The 21,016-nt window shown below is 38.0% G+C and overlaps 1 protein-coding gene across 1 annotated transcript in view; it reads left to right on the top strand.

Annotated features, from left to right (window-relative positions):
* AHRR (aryl-hydrocarbon receptor repressor) overlaps window positions 1-19,301 on the top strand; it is a 69,381-nt gene extending 50,080 nt beyond the window's left edge. The window contains exons 4-10 of the mRNA XM_032183271.1: window positions 6,394-6,483; window positions 8,022-8,151; window positions 9,610-9,743; window positions 12,468-12,667; window positions 14,266-14,384; window positions 15,442-15,583; window positions 18,182-19,301. Coding sequence (XP_032039162.1) covers window positions 6,394-6,483; window positions 8,022-8,151; window positions 9,610-9,743; window positions 12,468-12,667; window positions 14,266-14,384; window positions 15,442-15,583; window positions 18,182-19,301 — 1,935 coding nt within the window. The remainder of the gene's footprint in view (window positions 1-6,393; window positions 6,484-8,021; window positions 8,152-9,609; window positions 9,744-12,467; window positions 12,668-14,265; window positions 14,385-15,441; window positions 15,584-18,181) is intronic.
* The last annotated feature ends 1,715 nt before the right edge of the window (window positions 19,302-21,016 follow it).

Raw genomic sequence — 21,016 nt, 5'->3', positions numbered from 1 at the left:
AGACCCGACACCCCCTCTGAAAGCATCCCATGTAAACCAGGGCTGTAGGCTTCAGCCCGTAGGATCTATTTCCTCCCTTGGCTCCAATGATGGAAATTTATATTCTGTTATGCTTCTTTAGCCTGAAAACTAACCAGGACATGCAAGTCTTTGATCAAAACTGAATGCTAAAAACAATTCTGCCACTCCCCCTTTGCATTGACTAGTGCTTAGTCACCCAAATATTCCTTTTGAAGTTGCTTTGTAGATACCAAAGAAACACATAAGAGTCCGGAGGGCTAACAGATACTGTACTCGCCGAGCAAAGGCCATCTTCTGATGTCACTAGATACAGTATTTCTGAATAGTCTTTTATGCTGGGTTTTATTGCAGGGTTCTGTAACGGTTTCTTTTCTTTTGGGTTTATAAAGGGAAACTCAGGGATGCCGGGGTGATTTTTGAGAAGGGTAATTGTGAATCCTAAAAGCACCAGTGGAAAGAAATACTGATTCATTAAACAACACGCGTAAAGACAGAAGGCGCATTAACCGTCCGCGTTTTCCTCCTAATACTCCCAAGACTTGAGTGCGAAAGACAAGAGCGAATATATCATTTCCAGAGTTTTTAAATAGCTCCCTATTTAGATCACCAGCAAACAGCCCCATCCTACAGAGGACGCAAAACCCAGCAATGCACTATTAAATGAAACAGTTCCAGATAAACTGCGAGCCAACTGACCCTGGAAATTTAGTACCCAAGTTGCGTGACTCGAAAATCTGTTCAAAGCGAGGCATGGCTGCAGGCCTTGACTGTTGTACTTTAGTAACCATGGCGACACGGTCTCTGGAGACCTAATGCTAGTGAATTTTCCTTTATTTCAAGGAAGGGTAATAAGAGAAATGTGGCTTGGAACTTCTTCTTCTTCTTTTTTTTTTTTTTTTCTTTTCTTATTTTTACTATGCCATGACCTTGACCAAAATATCTTTGAAGTATTTACTGGCTGATTTTCTGCTATGGGACCAGAAAAAAAAAAAATCAGGATATATAAAGGCTGTTGCCAAAGGAAGTCCTATCTTCCTCAAAATATTTGCCTTCGTTCCCAAAGAGAACCTCTTTTCTAATAATGTTTCTAAAACTTCTTAATGGAAGGAACTGATAACTTTCATCTCGCAGCTACTGAGGGCACCAGAATAATGTTGTACTTTCTTTGAACTGACAGATTAATTGTTTTTTGTTTCAGTAGCAGGTGCAGCTTTTCGTGAGTACATAATTGGATGTACATGTTTTTCAAAAGAACACAGGCCCCTGTCTGGTGCCAAGCTCTTTTTTTTTTCCATGTGGAAAAAAAAAAAAGAAAAGAGTGATTTCATTTTTTAAGTACAATGTAAAAAACCCATGTAAGTGTTTTTTAAAAAGCCAAATACAAACAAACAAATGTTCACAATACATATTTAAGTCTGTCTCACATCTTTCAGCTATTATCCTGGATTAGAAATTCCATCTGTCATTGAATCCATATGGTTTACCAAATGGCAATTTACAACCATGTATTTTTGCAGATTAGAAGTTAGTTGGTTTCAGTGTCCACGCTAACGTCTGTGTGCCTGTGTTTGTGTGCGTGGGTGCATCCCTGTGCGCATGGGTGTGCGTGGAAGTACATGCAAATGGCTAAAAATTGTAGTAGGATGTGAGTGGACTTTGTGGAAAAAATGTTGTGAGTGGACTTTTGTGGAAAAAATGTTGGTGTTGAGCTACGGAGTTAGGTTATTTCCTCCCCTAAATCCACGAGCCCTATTTTACGCTTTCCATTATTTCTGCTCAAAGGAATAAACTGAGAAGAGCTGCTCTTGACCTTCCTGTGTTTTGGGCAGGCACACGCCCTTTGCAGAGCTTTAGGAGGCTTCTGGCTATCTGGCCAGGTCATTGTGCAACAGGCAGCATGAGCTGCACTGGTGTGAGGCTGGTCCATGTCCTCTTTCTGTCCCTTTTCCTCCTCCCAGGTTATTGATAATCCACGAAGATTCTTGCTGCACTTCTGATACAGCACCCCAGTGCAGTCTCCCATGCACTAGAAATGAGAGAAAGCTGTCACTGAGGCCTGGAATTTTTAGTTCAGAAACTGAAAATGTTAAAAATCATAAACGGAGCCATATGCGTTGTTGTCCTGCTAAATATGAGACCTTATAATTTATACCCATAAAGCTGTGAATAGTTTTTGTTCTTTCTCATGGATTGAAGCTGCCTCTCTCTTCCATTAGGTGTAACAAATTATCAGCATTCTGGCCAGAATAATGCAAAATCATCATGTGGTGTTCCTTTAAAGGGCTTGGACATGAGGTTTTGTATGACACCTGAGATATTTATTTGAGAGGTCAAAAGAGGTCTTTTCCTACTAATTTGCTATCAGTACTACCCATGTCTGGGGTACCAGACCTGTGCTAGCAAATGCTCTCCACCTTTTCCCCAGCTGTGGTCACTAGGTAAGAAAAGTATAAATCTCAGCCCAGCTCTTGGTTCTGTTCCAATTTGTCTGTGCTACAGATGTCAGACTTCACACCGAACAGCACTTCAAGGTAATTCTGAGAAAAGAGAAAAAAATTAGCAGTCATGGGTACGGCTCAGTGGATAAGAAGTTCTACTCCATGTCCAGCTTGTCTCTTTTCAGTGTGGTTGAAGCAGCAGGTTTCTCAGCTAAAACGAGATTTAGACACATGGAATTTGTGTTAATCCTCAATGGCTTCATGCGGCTCCATAAAAGTTGTTGTTGCACCACAGTGGGTTTTGCTTTTCCTGCCTGCGAGGCAGAGCATCTGATGTCTATGTTTGGGGTCATGAAAACCAGGCGATGCGTAGTTAAGAGATCTTAACTCAGAAAAGGACATCAGCATTTTGGGAACAAAACAAAAACAAAGAAGGGAAACTTTGTAATTCTCTTCATTTACATACCTTCCTCGAATCCATACTTGTTTGTGGTTTAGCTTCAACATGTGGCTCCTTGAACTTCGCTTCCACTTCTTTACTTTTGCTCCTTCCCACCTTTCCTTAGTACCTCCTCCAACCTCAGAGACGTAGTTGCCATTCCACTGCTGTGAACCCTTAGAAATAAGCATGATCCCAATTCTCTGTCCCATTTTTACAAACCACTGCACCTTGTCCAGCCCAGCTTGGGCTCCATGTAAGAAAAACTTATGCAAAGGAGAACCTTCATCTCACTGAGGGGTAACAAGTTTTACTTTTTAAAGAAGAGACTGATCTCTTAGGCTATATATCTATATATTGTACATGTTCATAATTTCTAGATGCCCTGGCTCTATGGATTGAACTGGAGATCTTTTAGAAAGTGCACAGTAACAGCCACAGGCATCCACACAAAGGAGCTCCCTTGACTGTCCTATGGTTATCTTTGTGGAAATTTTTTAGTCTGCCCAAATTAAAAGGCCTGCCAGATGTTCAAATTGTAATAAAACTCCTAACATCACATCACTGATGGTTTCATTGCTGTGAAGATGAGCCCAAAGAGACAAGATGCCAAAAATGCTTTCTTGTCTCCACTTGATATTGGAAATGGATATGACAGATACCGTCTTCGGAGGCTCCTCTCAGTGCAGTGAAAGGCACAGATGTGAAGATGTAGAAATTCTGGCACCTTGTCTTCTGTTGGGTGAGGTACTGGAATGAATTTGGGCATTTTTTTTTTTATATTTTTTTATTTTTTAATAGCAGAAAATAGCTCCAACCCAGCAAGAGCTTGTGGTCCAATAGTAGACATGGATAACTTGTAAACAACACTAATCCAACCTAGCCAGAGATAACGCTTATCCTGAAAAGGATTGGTATTGATGGAGCTGATCTGGAGATAAGCATGGTTTGCCCTTGGCTGTTCTTACAGCTGACTCATGGTCGGTATTGATTTGATCAAAACAGCTGCTGTTACTGCTCTTTCCAAACCTAGGTAAGCCTTTGCAGTCTCACTACTGGATTTTTTGCAGTCACCATTTCACAGCTTCTTCAAGACCCAGAACTCCTGGCCACATGTGGCCCCACTGGGCCAAGTTTCCAAAGGTGCTCCACATTTATGACCGGAGCCAAATCTTCTGAGGAGGTCGGCCTATTGTATGCTGAACTCTTGAAATTCTGCCCACCATTGTCACAGTGGGAACAGGCTTTAAGCAGTCTTGGAAATCTGGTCCTTATTTAGGAACCAAAAAGAGAACCAAGCTCTCAAAAAACATGTCAGTGTATCTGGTTACTGAGCAATAGAAAATCTGCCCCCATTGTGCTTCAGGATTAATATACACGTCGCGGCAACTGTAAATTCAGGGAAAGGTGAAGTAAGGATAATTATGATAGAGCAGTGCTTCTTCAGCATCTGTTTGAACTATAATCTCAAAAGACCTCAAAACCATCATGTGAAAGGATCATCTAAACTACCTTGGAATGCGAGCCTGATGGAGTCAAGACATGTCACTGAATCTTTATCAAGGGAGGAGAGGCAAAATTAGTCAGGCTGCGTGCAGCGTGATGGATGGTAATGTTCGTGTCACGTATCTGATTTAATCCTTACCTTTAATTTTAGATTTTTCTCATTACTTTTTTGCGCCACTGAGTCTGTGAGAATGAATTCAGCTTTTTTTTCAACTAAACATTGGTCTTTATCAATGAAATATTTATTGAATAATTTTTATATTAATTGTATTTATGCAATTTTGCTATGTATGTGTTTTTATAGAAGCTTAAGAAAACTACCTTACTTCAAAACAAACATCCAATTTTAAAGCCATAACTACAAGAGCACATGTATTTCATTTTCTTGTTGGAGATTATTATATTATCTGTATGTTTCAATGCACAGAAATTCAAAGCAATTGTCCTGGAATGGAATGTTTTAAATTAAAAGCAGCAAAAAAGTAGTAGATGGTTGTTATTAAATTTTAATTATGGGAATTAATGCCAATTTAAATTTAAAATAGATAATGATATCATAACATAACATTGTAGTTACCTTGTAATTAGCTGCCCTAACTTTTTTAGTAAGCATGTTCCAGATTGTTATTCAGTATTTCGTGTTAGGAAAAAGAGGGCTTTCTGCAATGGTATTGGAAACTACAAGAATGTTTGTAAGGAACCAAACATTTTGATGCTTCCATATATTCATATTAGGAATAGCAATGTATTCAGTAAGTATCTTATTAGGTTACAATTGTAGTACAAGACACACTGGATTAGGACATTGCTTGTCATATAATGAGACTTTTAAAATGAGATGTTTCAGGAAAAACACACATGAAATTCAAAACAATTCTACCATCTAAATCACAGCAATTTTACTATGAATTAAAAAAAAAAAAAAAAAAGGCTATTTTTATTCTGTATTTATTTGTTCTTTGTCTTTTGTATCTTAAAGATGATATTTATAGGTTTATAACCCCAAAGACCCCAAATTGGATTCTATTTACCTGAATGGCAATTCAGATAGAACACTGAAAACTGGTATCACACATGATAAAAGCTCGAAAATGTGAATCAACATATAACACATATCTGTTAAACTTATGATCAAAGTCCCTTATTTTACTAAATGTATGCAAAATCTTTATCAGCTTCCAGAAAAACGTGGTGTCCAATGTCTTTGCAGAGTGATTTTTTCATATCTACTCCACACAGAAAAAGGTGAAAGGGAAAGAATTGTTCACTGCCCCTTCCTATAAGACAGCTAGATGGTGTCAAACAACAGTAGTAAGCAGCAGGCTCAAAGAAACAAAAAGAAGTAGTTATTAACTTTCAGGTTCTTCTACCTGAAACTAATCTGTGGACCGGTGGTGCAACAGCTTGGGGATATTAAAAACTTTAATATGGTTTCAAAATGCAATTGTCAAGGTTTATTAAAATAGTTAGGGCTATGAAGGGGATATTAAAAGGGTTATTAAAAAAAAATATTGAAGACAAGGGAAACACTTGAGTTGTGGGTGGTGGGAAGACTGTTCTAGGAAAATAACAGCACATGCTTGTCTTGTTCGTGCACTCTTCCCTGGAGATTCACTACTGGAGACAGGATGCTGGGAATGGCTGGACCTTTGGCACAATCTGGTCTGGCCATGCATTTCAGACAAAACACATGAAGTTGAAAATATTTCTATCAACTAAATCACAGAAATGTTACTCTGAATTAAAAATAAAAATAATAATAAAAAAGCTATATTTATGCTGTATTTATTTGTTCTTTCTCTTTGGTATTTAAAAGGTAATATTCTATAGGTGATATTCTATATATTCTATAACTCCAAAGACTGTAAACTCATATTTGAAATCTAGAGGAGACCAGACTTGAATATTCTTAAATTTATTATATTTCATACCCATTTTGCTCTTCACTTTCTGATGATCATTTTATTAACTTTATTTCCCCTTTTTTAGTCACTGAATGGTTTTGCATTGGTGGTGAGTGCAGATGGAATGATATTTTATGCATCATCAACAATTGTGGACTACCTAGGGTTTCATCAGGTAAATATATTAGTAAATATTTAGACTGCTTAATATTACACTGACTTTCTAATGACTTTCTTGCAGTCCTTCCTGCTAAATGGCTTTGTAAAATGCAAATCAGCATGTTGTTTTGCCCTATTCTTCTACTGCTGATTGGACGTGCATTATTACATTATTACTGAAATTATTTTACTATGCCATTTTAGACTTTATTTATTTATTTATTGTGATATGACAGATGAAGATGAATTCCTTGTAATGTTGCAAGAGATTTTCCTTTTGTAAAGTTGTTTTGTTTTTTTTTTTTTTTTTTTTTTTTTTTAACAGAAACATGATCTACTATAAAATTAAGATGTGTCTAAATGTTTTTTTTTTTTTTTTTCAATTTTAGTACAAGGTGCTGCTATTCTAGACCAGTGTCCTGCATAGAGTAAATATATTATAAAGTCACAAAATAGCATAACCATGTAGTTGGAAGGGACCTCTGGAGGTCATATAGTCCAACCTCCTGCTCAGAGCAAGTTGTTCATATATTCATCTAGTTAAGTTTTGAGATTCTACAACTCCTGGAAGAGCTGTTCCAGTGTTTCACCACCCTGCCTGTATTTTTTTTCAGTTGTATCAAGCCCCAGTTTGCAAGTTTACAACTTGTGCCTGCTGCTTCTTGTCCTTCCATACTGTTTGTCTGAAAGGAGTCTGGCTTTATCTCTTCTACAACCTCTAATTTGGTAGATATAGACAGCAGTAAGCTCTTTCTGAAGCTTTCTCTTCTTAAGGCTGAACAAACCCCATTCTTCTCTCCTCACCTGATAATGTCATGTGTTCCAGCCCTTGGTACTGCTCTCCTGGACTCACTTTAGTATGTTAATATCTTTCTTTTCCTGGAGAGCCCAAAATTAGAGAGGATTTTGCCTCTGATGAACTTCCTGAGGTTCCTATCAGCCCTTTTTACAGCTTGTCGAGGTCTCTCTAAATAGCAGTCCAACTCTCTCCAATTGCTTTCCTCTGCAAACCTTTTGAGAGTGCACTCTACACCATCATCCATTTGTCAAGAAATTACACAATGCTGGGCCCAGGATCAGTCCCTGAGGGATGCTACCAGCAACTGTCTGCCAATTGGACTTGTATGGCTCACATTTGCAATGTGTTTAAAAGAGTTAACAAAAATATTCACTTAGGATATTAAGTCAAAAAGCTGGTTTGAGAAACAGGGGCTTTTCTCAGTCAGTCTGTGCTCTGAAGGTATCCTACACCAGTCATTATTTTAAGGAAAGTGTCATCCCAAATTCTTTACTCAGAGGGTGGTGAGGCACTGGGACAGGTTGCCCAGAGATGCTGCAGGTGCCCTATTCCTGGAGGTGTTCAAGACCAAGTTGGATGGGGCTTTGGGCAACCTGGTCTGGTGGGAGGTGTCCCTGCCCATGGCAGGGGGGTTGGAACTGTATGGTCTTAAGGTCCCTTCCAACCCAAACCGTTCTGTGATTCTATAGTTCTCAATATAAGAGCCTGCCCTGCTAAGACTACAGATTAAACATTGTTTGTTATCATTTTTTCAGACCGATGTAATGCACCAAAACATATATGATTACATTCATGTGGATGATCGTCAGGATTTCTGTAGACAACTGCACTGGGCCATGAATCCTCCCCAGATGTTGTCTGGACAGCAAACGCAGACAGAAACAGGTAGGATTATATACTGTTTAGAAACGTAGGCATCACTGCAGAATTAGAATAGCCCTCTACCTACAACCATGTTTGTTCTTCAAGTCAGATTCTTCACTGGAAAGCTAAATTCTGGCCATTTATTATATTAATGTTTCATAGATGATGTTTCTTCCTGATCTGGGATATTTATAAGGTAGTGTGTGCTATTGAGGTTAGAATATTGATGTTTCTTTTATTTTTCTCTGACTAATATACTAACGGATATTCTTATCCGCGCAGAATGAACAACATCAGTTTTCATCCTACCAATCTTTACTAATCTTTTCTTCACACTGATCAAGACATTAGTATTTTATCTCATTCATGAGGGAAAAAAACGCAAAATTTTTCTGTGCAGTTCCACAGTGGTGACATAATTTTCTGCCACGTTTTCCCACGTAAAGTTATGTGGATAGGAGTCTTCAGAAGAACATGTAGGTTTAGGAATACATTTTTTCCTCTGAGGCCGTATTTCCCTAGGATGGGAAGAGGACATGTATGCTCAAGGTGTGTCCTACCTGAGGATTTCAGCTAAAGCTGAAATCACTACTACAAAAAATACAATGGGGTCGAAATTGTTAACTTTATACAGAATTGATCCCAGCAAAATGTATGCATTTTATGAGCAGAAAATGAAATAATATGTTTTCAAGAGGGGTGGTAGGTGGGGAATGGGGAGAAACTTCCAATAAGTCCTTCAGCAGCCTTTATGAAGTTGTTAGGAACAGAGTCATGTAACTTTGGTAGATTTCCAAAGTTTGGTAGAATGTTTGCTTTGCAAGAGTCTTACGGACATCACAAGAACTTCGCAGAATGTTATAGAAAATATGCAGAAAACAAATGAAACAATGTACATGAAGATTTCAAGCTATAAAAAGTTATAAACATTTAGATTTTTTGTCCTAAGTATATACAGTGAAGAATTTCAATTCCTGAGTTCATACTTCTGTGCAAATACTTGTGTGTGTCTTTTGGGAAATAAGTGTTTCAAAAGCTATGCACCTGTAGTCCAAAACTGGCAAATACTTCATTAAAAATTGAAGAGGCAACAGCTGAATGTTAGCTAATTAGCCATTGCTCATTCTTTTTCTTGCATTAGCATTTTTCCTGATTTTGTTCCTTTTCCTAATGTACTGTCTCCAATCTCTGATCTCAAAAATATTAGCATCTGTTACCCTACTTTGCATCCTTAAAAACCATAAAACCTCACGAAATACAGAATTCAAAGCTTCTAAAGAAACTCACCTGAATCCCACTGTAGAACCTTTTTTTCTTTTGGCAGAGCATGTGCAGGTGCGTCTGTGCATGACACAGTTAAATATTCGCTATTCCATAAAACAATATTTAGCAATTTCCATAACAGTTTCTTCAAGTAGGTACAGAACATCGTATTTCTTAGTGTGATCTGATATATATTGCCTCCACTGTTGTTTATAGGAGAAGAATATATTCTCAGTAAATTGTTTAAAGCACAAGAAAATGACAGCACGACAACAGATTATTCTTCCTTCTTAACTCGTTGTTTCATCTGTCGAGTTCGCTGCTTGTTGGACAGTACTTCTGGCTTCCTTGTAAGTATAATTTCACTTAGACAACTGCAATTATGAGTACCAGATTATATTAATTCATATAAAAAATGTTGGAACATTAATAGATTTATTGCAGACAATCATGGATAGGATACACTTTTCATTTGCTGTACTCAAAGAAGAAATACCTAAAATCATTTATTAATACTTATAAAGATTGGTGGAAGAAAAGGAGGCTGTAATATTTCAAGTTGAAAGAATTGATAAACTTTTGTTTTAAGTTCTTTCGGACAATATCTGTCTCCATTTGCACTGGCCCTAGAACAAGGGCGGCAAGTCTAAGTTTCAACCATTCAACCATTCAACCATTCAACCATTCAACCATTCAACCATTTCAACTCAAACAAAAGAAGGAGGTGTACAGGAGGTGAATAAGGGACAGGCCCTTTGGGATGTATGTAGGGACATTTTCAGAGTATGCAGAAATGTGATGAGGAAGGCCAAGACCCATTTGATATTAAGTCTGGCTAGGGATGTTAAGGACAAGAATGGCTTCTTCAAATACATCAATAAGAAAAGGAAAAAAGGGAAAATGTGAACCCACTATTGAATGGGGGCAGGGACCCTGGCGACCGAGAATGCAGAGAAGGCAGAGATGCTGAATGCCTCCTTTGCTTCAGTCTTCATTACCAAGTCCAGGCCTCAAGAATCTTGGACCCAGGAGACCAGGGAGAAAGTCTGGAGAAAGGAAGACTTTCCCTTGGTTGATGAGGATTGGGTTAGAGATCATTATTAGGCAAACCTGATATCCACAACTTCATGGGCCCTGATGGATGTACTCATGAGTACTGAAGGAGCTGGCAGACATCATCGGTAGGCCACTTTTGATCAGCTTTGAAAGGTCATGGCAATCAGGAGAGGTGCCTGAGGCTGGAAGAAAGCAAATGTCACCCCAGTCTTCAAAAAGGGAAAGAAGGAGGTCCCAGGGAACTACAGGCCAGTCAGCCTCACCCCAACCCCTGGGAAAGGAGGTGGAACAGCTCCTCCTGGAGGCCATCTCTAAGCATGTAGAAGAAGAGAAGTTGACTATCAGGAGGAGTCAACGTGGATCCACCAAAGGTAACTCAAGCTTAACCAACCTGATTGCCTTCTATGATGAGACAACTGGCTGGAAAAATGAGGAGAGTACATTGGGTGTTGTCTACCTGGGCTTCAGCAAGGCTTTTGACAATGCCAAATATGAGCAATATCCTCATGGGCAAGCTGCAAAAGTGCAGGCTGGATGAGTGGATGGTGAGGTGGATTGAGAACTGGCTAAATGGCAGGTCTTAGAGAGTTGTGATGAGTGGCACAGTCTAGTTGGAGACCTGTAGCTAGTGGTGGCCCTTGGGGTTAATACTGGGTCCCCAGTAACATTTAATTTACCCATCAGTGACTTGGATGAAGGGATAGAGTGCACCAAGTTTGCTGATGATACAAATCTGGAAGGACTGTGCTGCCACTCAGAAGGATCTCAACAGGTTGGAGAGATGGGCAGAGAGGAAGCTCTTGAAATTCTGCAAAGGCAAGCGCAGGGTCCTGCACCTGGAGAGGAACAGCCCCATGTAGCAGTAGAAGTAGGGGGCTGACGTGCTGGAAAGTAGCTCTGCAGAGAAGGGCCTGGGGGTCCTGGTGGACAACAAGTTAACCATGAGCCAGCAGTGTGCCCTTGTGGCCAAGAAGGCCAGTGGTATCCTGGGACACCTTTGGGAGAACATTGCTGTCAGGTCGGGGAGGTGATCCTCCCCTCTACTCAGCCCTGGTGAGGCCTCACCTCTCACCATGAGACCTGTCTGAACATGAGGAAAAATGTCTTACTGAGAGGGTGACTGAGCACAGGAACAGGTTGCCGAGAGAGGTTGTGGAGTCTCCTTCTCTGGAAGGCTATTCAAAAATCGTCTGGACACAATCCTGGGGGACCCTGACTGATGAGCAGGGAGGTTGGACTTGGTGATCTCCAGAGGTCCCTTCCAACCTCAGCCATTCTGTGGTTCTACGTAATTAGCATTTATGCACAAAGGATTCACTTTAAGGAACAAGAGTAGTAATTATTGTTTTTTCACTTTTGTAAAGGGTTCTATAATAATAATAATAATAACAATAACAACAATAATAATGACTAGAAAGTCTTTTAAATGCTCCTTAAAATTCTTACTAGAGGTGGCTCATTTCTAGAAATGACTTCCCCATTTCCTTAGTAAAGACCAATCTTGTTTCTTCTTATGGCAAAGACAGATGTGCAAAGAAAATGAGAGGAATAGCAAGAGATAGAAAAATGCAATCTCTGTCTCAGATGCTCATTTGCAGGAAGATTATGGGTCTGAACAGAGCCTGGAAAAAATATAGTTCCAGCTTCAGTGTGAGGCATGCAGGAAATAGCTGTTTGCACCATCATAAGCTGCCAGTCTTGGCAAACAGAACATAATGCAGAACTTCTGCTTTAAGCACACTGGAAACAAAAAAAAACACAACAGCTTCAAATGTCTCATTTTACTGTTGATGGTACTGTCACTCACCATGCCTCTGAAATTGCATGATTTAAACTGTATGAAGATAATAAAATTTCTTTCTTTCCTTCTTTTTTTTTTTTTTCCTTTCTTCCTGTTTCAAAACTGGGTTTGGTGTTACTTAAACAACAGGGGGCATAGCAAGTATTAGCATTTTAAATGTTTATACATGGAATGCTTAAGATAACTTATTATTTTTTTTAATTTTATTTTATAACAGACAATGCAGTTTCAAGGCAAACTAAAGTTTCTTTTTGGACAAAGGAAGAAGTCCTCATCAGGAACAGTATTACCACCTCAGCTGTCCTTATTCTGCATAGTGGTACCACTTCTTCTCCCTTCTATGACAGAGATGAAGATGAAAAGCCTGCTTGTGAAAGCAAAACACAAAGCTGATGAAGCAGCAGCAGTGAATACAAAGTATTTTCAAATTAATCTTGTATCATGTAGTAAAGCATGCTATGGGCTTTATGTTTACTGAGCAAGTAAAAAGTAAAAATGATGCTAAATAACTCTTCATTTTAAAATCCTTTCTTAGAAAGTAAATAATTTATCTGGATTCTCCTTCCTAATCTTCAGAAGTTATCAAAGAAAAAAATCATTCTACTAGTTGTAGAAGTAGAAAAGGGAGCATGTTTGTACTGAGAATTCTCAAATTTCCATATCTTCCACTAGCACAATTATTTGGACTTGGCCATTTTGGTAACCAACAAAGGAAAAAGAAAATGTTAGAAAACTGAATGTGGGCTTGTGGGAGGGTTCAAAGAGAGTCAAATGAGATGTATTTGGTTTATGTATTTATCTTATAACAGAAGGCTTATGAATACATAAGTCTACAATTGCACTAAATGGCCTAGGGCTGATCACATGGTAGCTATCAAAGAAGATCAGGACAGATTGTGTTCAGACTCATTTCCTGCCTAACACTTATTTTCGTTATTCTTCCCTGATTGAATTTTAGTTGATGTTTGGGGCTAGGATTATGTTTTCCTTTATTTGGTTAAATATGACCTTATAACAATGAGGTCCATCACTGTGAAGTGAAACGCTCATCAGTGTGACTCAGAGTATCATAATTTGGCTTTTAGTTAGAATATGCTTATGTATGTGTGGATTTACTATCCAGATGTGTAATGTGGTTCTAGCACGTACATCCTTGTGACAAGAATTAAATTACTGGAAAGCCAATATAATGGAATGTGTAGGCTTTGGATCAGAGTTTTAAAGTCATTTCCATTTGCTGGGTTTTCAGTGGTCCAGGTGAAATTAATTGAAGACCAAAATTCAGCTCCTAGGAGAGAGGCACTTTACTTGTATTTTACTAACTGACTGGGCAATGGCCAAGGATTTGACAGGAATTAAGTGTGCTTCATGTATTTACTATTTCATTTTATCTATATTATGATTCAATTTATGTAAAAAACATGGAAACATCAGGGTTTCATTTGGTTTGGTCCTTAAACATGATGGCCAAGGATGGTGGGCAAATTTATATAGACAATTATAGTCTCATCGTCTTAATGAAGGGAAAAATTTGGAAAGAAATGTTATAGGATTTGTAGCCTTTACAAAACCTGATGTGCATTTTGAAGTACAGATTGGAAGAAATCCATTAAAATCATATGATGATTATTGGAAATTGAAGTCATGGTAACTCTTAAGTGCATTGCTGGTGAGTGAGATGCAAGTACCTTGAATGACAGGCAGAGCAAAATGTACAAAGCGTCTGTCTCAATTCAAGCTGAAATTTATTATTCCAGATACAGTAAATTGCAATCAGAATATTACTAAACATAACTATTCCTTTTAATTGAATGCAGAATTCCAGTCATATTCCAGTTTGAGCAACCATATGATGCAGAAGATATTGATAATTATTTTGCATTGGTTATTATATGTTTAAACCATCAGTCTTTGCGAATGGTCAACAGCTTGCAGATCACATCTTTCATAATTTGTAATTTTGCTTTTTTGTCATTCACTGATGAGGAATTTTCCACATTTTCTGTTCTCTACAGCTCCAGTTCTAAAGGTAATTCAGGTCTGTGTGAAGCAGCAGAATTATATGGAAGAAATAGTCATCATGAAGGTGCATCTTTCAATAATGTTTTACAGATTGCCGAAAACCAACTCAAAGGTAAGTAATTGCTGCTAAGTAATTCTAGATTATATACAATTTGTGGAGAAAAAGCCTTGCTTTTTCTTTTCATCTGTTAGGTTTTCCATATACGAGAGAAAGGGTTTCTCTCATATACAACTTCTGTAAAAAATTAATAATTAGCCACCTCAAAAGTCAGTATTGAATCAATCTGTTATTTCATTGGGCATAAATACTATGATACTGTGATGCCAAGATTAAACACATAAAAACAGTAAGAACAGTAAATAAGAATATTCAAAGTCCACTTTCCTAAAAATGGCAGCATTGAAATTAACAATATTTTATAAAAACCTTAATAATGATTGTATCTATCCTTATCTGAGGAAAAATGAAAAATATATTACCAATGCTACTTCCCTCAAAGATCAGAAAACAGAAGGAAAATTAAAATATATTGTCTATAAAATTCAAAATTTGCTTGCGGCTTTGACTCATACTTTTCCAGTGTTTGAATGTGACAATCCCATGAGAGTCTATGCTGTGTTTTGGATTTGTGCAATGGATAAAATTCTGGTGGTGAGTCTTTTCCAAGGGGCAGATTCTTCTTGACCAGAGTTGTACTCAGCCTTTGTACCTGCTGGAAAACTTTAACTTCTTTGAAACCATTCCTCTGTCTTAGCCCCATTTTTCATTAAAGTTTTCCTATTGTTATAGTTATACAGCTGAGAGGGAAAAATGACAATGAAGTAAAAATACTGAAAAATCTTTGGTTACAGTTTATGAGCTTCTAATTGCCACATTCAGTTTTTCAAATTTTATCCATTGTGTAGTTTGCCTAGTTCTGTGACATATTTTAGCCTGTACTCTCCTCTGCTGATGATTCCAGGGAAGCAAACAAACCTGTGAGCATTCATCAGCTAAAAAAATGAAATGAAATGAAATGAAATGAAATAAATAAAATAAAATAAAATAAAATAAAATAAAATAAAATAAAATAAAATAAAATAAAATAAAATAAAATAAAATAAAATAAGGTAAGAAAAGATATTTAAAACTGTTTGTGTTAAAATATACTTTCTTTTAAATTATATAGCAAAGAATAATGGAGAAAATGGCATTTCTCTAGTCAAAGTACAAACAAATGAAGATCACTGGGTCTGGGTTCAAGCTAACACTCAACTTCTGTATCGAAGTGGTTGTTCAGAATATGTCCTTGCCCAGCAGCAAATGTTAAAGTAAGTATATTTTCCATTACTAAAAACAAAATGAAACAAAACAAAAAAAAACATATTTTAGAAAAATGAATGTATTCTTTATGTGTGAGATTTAAAAAACAAAACAAAACAAAAAACTGTAGTGTCCTAAGAAAAGAGCTGTATGAGAAAGACTTTTTAAAGTTGTTGTTTTTTTTTTTTTCATTAACAGATGAAAATCTGTTTTTGTCTTGTATCATATGAAATGGTTGTTATAATCCTAAATAATATGTTTTCATTCTTCAGTATTTTTTCCTTCTGAAATTGAGCATACATACATCTTAAAACAGAATACTTCAAAAGGAAACTGTTTTATTATTAATATGCCTTGGCTTTCTTGCACAAAAAAATGTATTTGGGGGTTTTGTTTTACTTTGCAACTGAGTGTCTTTGATGATTTAGTGCCCTGACTTTTCCTAACATCTGATAATGTTAAGCTTTTTTTTTTTTTTTGCCTTTTTTTTTTTTTTTTATTTTTCCTTTGTGGATGGCAGTTGAGTTCATGTTTTTAGTTGTGGATGTTAAACATAATCTAAACAGGGATGCTCATATTCATTGTATGTTTCTAGATAGAAACATTTATCTGGCTGTAGGCTCGGCCTTGGAATGGAAGCTATATGCACAGACATGCATTCAAAGAGGATTTCTCCATTGGGTTTTCCCCTTTCCTCTCATAATGGCTTTTCCTCCTTCCCCTATGGGACTGTCTGTTCCAGTTCCTGTGGGCCTCGTTGAGGTATCTCTTCAAGCCAGTCTGAGGGAAGAGATAAGAAAGTGGATTGTGTGAGCAGGGGCCAGGAGATTTACATAGCCACCATCTGGCCTTGTGGTCACATTTGTCCGCTCTCTCTGTTCTTGTCCTTTTGGATGCCTTGCAGGTGGAAGAAATTTAAAAAAGTCTTTGGATTTCCACAGTAGATATCCATGGCAGGCAGCATACCTCCCAGGATCTAGGAGAATAGCAGAGGACCTCCCATCTGAAGGTGGTGGAACTCTACCTTTACTGGGATGGGATAAATACTATTTTGCCATAGGAGAGAATGAACTTCTATTAAGGAGAAGATTAAAAGTGCCTGTTTCTTGTATTCAGGTCTCTACTTCTAAATTGTTTTCTGTGTAACTAAGCAAGCTCTTTGATGTTGATTTGGTTATATTTTACATGTAGTGGTTAAAAGCCTTCATTTTTGCTTAATAGTTCCTACGGGTTAAGAGTTAAAAGAGCTGGCTTCACAGATGATACTCAGTTCTGTCCTGCTCATCTGCAGTAGATGCTGCCTGTTTTTTTCATCCTTACTACTACTTTTTGTTAAATTGCATGCTGTCTTCCTGGAAACATACATTCTTTTGAGAAGTTTCTCTAATCCACAGCAAAATTCTTGATTTTGTAACCCAAGCTTTTGTTACTACGTGCGTATTGTCCAATCTATTTTCCCAATTAGACTATTTCCGAGAGTTAGTTCTGCAGCAAACTTTCATCGTATCGCTTGCGTCTCAAGGCTCTCCATAATAATATTTAGCAAAGGGCTGAAAATACTTAAAAAGAAAGAAAATACTCTCTGTTCTCAGTGTATGCTTATTACAGTGGGACATTTTCTCTTTATAATAACATGGACTCCCTCTACTGGAAATTCCTATACTTGCACATTGAGTTTACATTACCCAAGGAAAAAGTTTTTATAGCAAGATAAGAAAAAAGCCTTCTGAAAATCAATCCAGTTTTTTTAGGCTCAGTTCCTTACTGCAATGTCCACCTCTTGTTCTGACAATGCAGATTCATAGCATGGACTCTGCGTGTTTGGGAATTAGCACATTTGTGAATTCCAGGCAGATTCTTGACCCTGGAGAAGTGTTTTATCAAATACAGAAATACTAGGACAGGACACTCCATTAATGTTGAGTATTTCATCTGTGGGTCACTGAAAATGAATTCACTGGTCATCTTGGCAAATGAAAGGCAATATGAATTAAGTTAGACATGTAAAACAAACCTACGCCAAATATAAACATCTGTGACTATTCTGGACACTTACTTGGGCATTTTATTTCATCTAATGACAATTATTCATTCTTAAATACAGGACCCCCATGGTTCTTGCTCAAATTGCTTTGATCAGAAAGTTCTCATCTGTCAAAATAATTCCTTGCTGACAAAATACATCTCATCTAACATGCTATTTGCACTCTATCTCTAGACTTTTTTTTTTTTTTTTTCAAGAAAAATTGTTTATATATATTTTAACAGAATAATAACAGTGTAAGGTAGTTACCATATACCCTACATAATCTTCCACAGTATTTGAGGTCTTTGTGAACTGTGTGCCTGAGTAGATGTGTGTCATAATTTAAATGAAACAGTGCCACAGAAAGGTAGTTGTGCACACAGTGATGCCCAGATGCATGTAAACACTTTTCTATCTTGAACAAATACAAAGTTTATATGAACAACAGTAAGAGATATTAAATTAAAGACAAAATATTGCTCATAATAAATGTCAAACCACTCCATTTGTATCGCAGAAAAGATCCATTTAGGAACCTCTTATTGACCTTTTTTTTTTTTTTTCCTGCTGTTATTGAAAGGGAAGAAGATGAACAACTGAAGATACCAAGCAGTTTTGCCAGTTTGAAAGGAAACCTGGATGGATTTTCCTATAACAGTGCCATTGAAACCCTGGGCCAGTTAAAGCATCTTAACTGGACAGCAGTAAAAAACGAGCAAGACAATATAAAAGTGAAGTTTGAGCCTCAAACAAATGGTGAGTGTTTCATGCAAGAGGAATCTCTCAGCTCCAATGTATCAGTTTTAGGCGTTCAAAACAACTGCACCACAAACAACAGCTGGACTTTAAGAAACTCAGGCTCTTGTTCTATGAACCAGCGAATGAATGCGTGTTCAAACAGGAGAGCTGGATCATTCTACAACAGAGACCAAAGTTTCTTAAATTTAGCATCAACTTGTCCTTCCCACTGGGGGAGTGCAGAAAATTGTCAGGCTTACTCAGGCTTACAGCAGCGCGCTGTGGAGAGCTACGCTACAGACCACCTGAAACTGCAGAGATCGTTAATATCCTCAGAGCCTCTCTATGATGCAGCGTTTCCCTTGGATATGCCTATCAAAACAGAATACGATTCTGATTCGGAAAACATCGCTGATAACTACCTGACGTCGCAAAACCGAGCCTGGATGGACGACAACGGCGCAGCGAGGAAGCAGCTGTTCAGCTATCCCAACAGGGTGCACCTTAAAACAGAACCGGACCTCTGTCAGCAAGCGTCACCTTGCCAGAAGCCGAGGCACTGCCTTTACACGCCGCATAACTGGCAATGCATCGTAGCAAATCATCCCAGCAACCTCAATCTGAACAGAGCTTGCAAGGGTTTGCGTAACAGAGAGGTGGCCCCGTTTTGCCCCCAGAACTCCTCCACCTGCCTGGAAAGCCTGCCTGACCTGCCTCACTCCGAGTGCTACGGCCAGTTCTACAGCCCCGGTCCAGGGGAGGAGAAAGAGCAGAGTAATGAGTTTTTTAAAATGCCATGTGAATATAAAAACCCCTGCTTGGTTCAAGCAATCAAGCGTGAGCCCCTGGATTCCCCACCGTTGTCCAGCAGTGGACAGAACCGAGCACATGTGAGCTTCCCTGAAAACACATTAGCAGGTCCTGTGCCTCATAAACCCACTGAATGTACATTCTTACAATAGATTTTATAGCATTGGGAATATTTATAATGTTACAGGCAAGAAGAAATTGTAGAGTCTCTTCCAGTTGGGTTAAATGAGTTACCAAAATTTAAAGCCAGCGGAAAGATTTTAAGTGTGTGTGTGCGTGTGTGTGTGCTTCTGTGTGTGGAAAAAAGCTTGACACAGATGCATACCCCCCCTCACACCTTTACACACAGCCATTCTCTTAGTGATCTCTGGAAAGAAAGAAAGATAAAACCTCAGATACAGAAAAATAATCAGTTATTATTGCACAGGTGTACTTGCTAATTTGTCTTCATCATTCTTCCTTTCTTGTTTGCAGTTCTGTAACAAGGTCTAGCTATTTCTGTTTCTTGCCTTTGTTCCTTTTTTTTTTTTTCCTCTCAAGCTGAAGTGATGCCTTTGTGGAAAGACAAAATGTTTATGGTTCAGTGTGGCCAGTTGACCTCTGGAGATTTTTTGGTTTTATTTTTAGCCACTCTAAAAAGAAGCATCAGCTAGTCCTTTATCTCAACATTAAATTAATGACAACAGGCAAGGGCTTCCCAAACCCAACTTCTTAACATAAAAGGATAGCATTAATTCAGAGAAAACAGCATTCATAAAATGCATTAGAAGTTATTTCACTTCAAACTGAGGTTTTTCCCATGTTTCCTTGACAAGACTGTTTTAGTACACATATTTTTCCATTTTAAAGCCTTCAGGCTTTCATGTTGCTGTTTGAAAGACTGAACAATGGGATGTTATCCACTTCCATAAAAGAGCTACAAAGGGCTTTTAAATGTACGTGAGAAGAAAATATTTCTCCAATTATTTTCCTTGCTCTCACTTGTAACGTTAACAAAGGAAATGCACTTTTAATTTTGATGGTATCTCTTTGACTGATAACAGCTTGTTAGTCATCATCACCTGACATCAAAAATCAAATCCCACGCAAAGATTAGAAATGTTATGTTCAAAAGCAACCTCATTTCATCCCCAAAAGAAAATCTTAAGCTCACGGAGAGCCAACTGGATTTATACACCAAAGTGCTTTTGAAAACAGATCCATATGCTTTCCTTTGAACCCAGACAGTCATTTATTTCCACTTTAAAAAAACAAATCTACAACTCTGTTTTGGTTATTGTTGTCGTTGTAGTTTGACTCCTGCACTAATTTTTGTTTTAAAATTGCACTATTTCAACTTTATATCGCCTTCAATTATATAAAAAAAAATCATCATTATAAAAAAAGCTTAGATGTATATGTGCTTTCTGAAAGAAGCCCTATAATGAATGTTTTCTGTTTCAAAATGTTATGAATGATTATATTGTCTTTATCCCTACTAGCCACTAAGGGCATGGCTTTACATGCCAGCGAAGTGGCATGAATTTCCCCCTGATGCTATGTGTACATGGGCTAAGTGTAGTTTTCAGGTAAGGGGATGGTTCTGCACAGGGAGTGGCACCTGGGAGCCTGCTCTTCTCCAAATCTGGTAGAAGTTGCTGCCTGAACGTTAGAGTTGGCAGCAGTAAACAAGGTGCATTCTCCGCCTGTCACTTCTGTGCTTATGGACAATGGTTTGATCTGAGATGCTGCACTTTACACAGAAATGATGGAGACACTCACTAAACTTCTGATGGCTGTCCTGCATACGGTAGTATTCACCGCAGAGAGGGCAGAGTGGGCGAGAAAGAGGGGCAATAATATCCTGCTGCAGCTCAAGTTAAATCTG

The sequence above is a fragment of the Aythya fuligula genome, chromosome 2 (genome assembly GCF_009819795.1).
Source record: "Aythya fuligula isolate bAytFul2 chromosome 2, bAytFul2.pri, whole genome shotgun sequence".
In the NCBI taxonomy this organism is placed as follows: Eukaryota; Metazoa; Chordata; class Aves; order Anseriformes; family Anatidae; genus Aythya; species Aythya fuligula.
The sequence above is the reverse complement of the archived record's forward strand: the minus strand, read 5'-3'. Positions and strand labels throughout refer to the sequence as shown.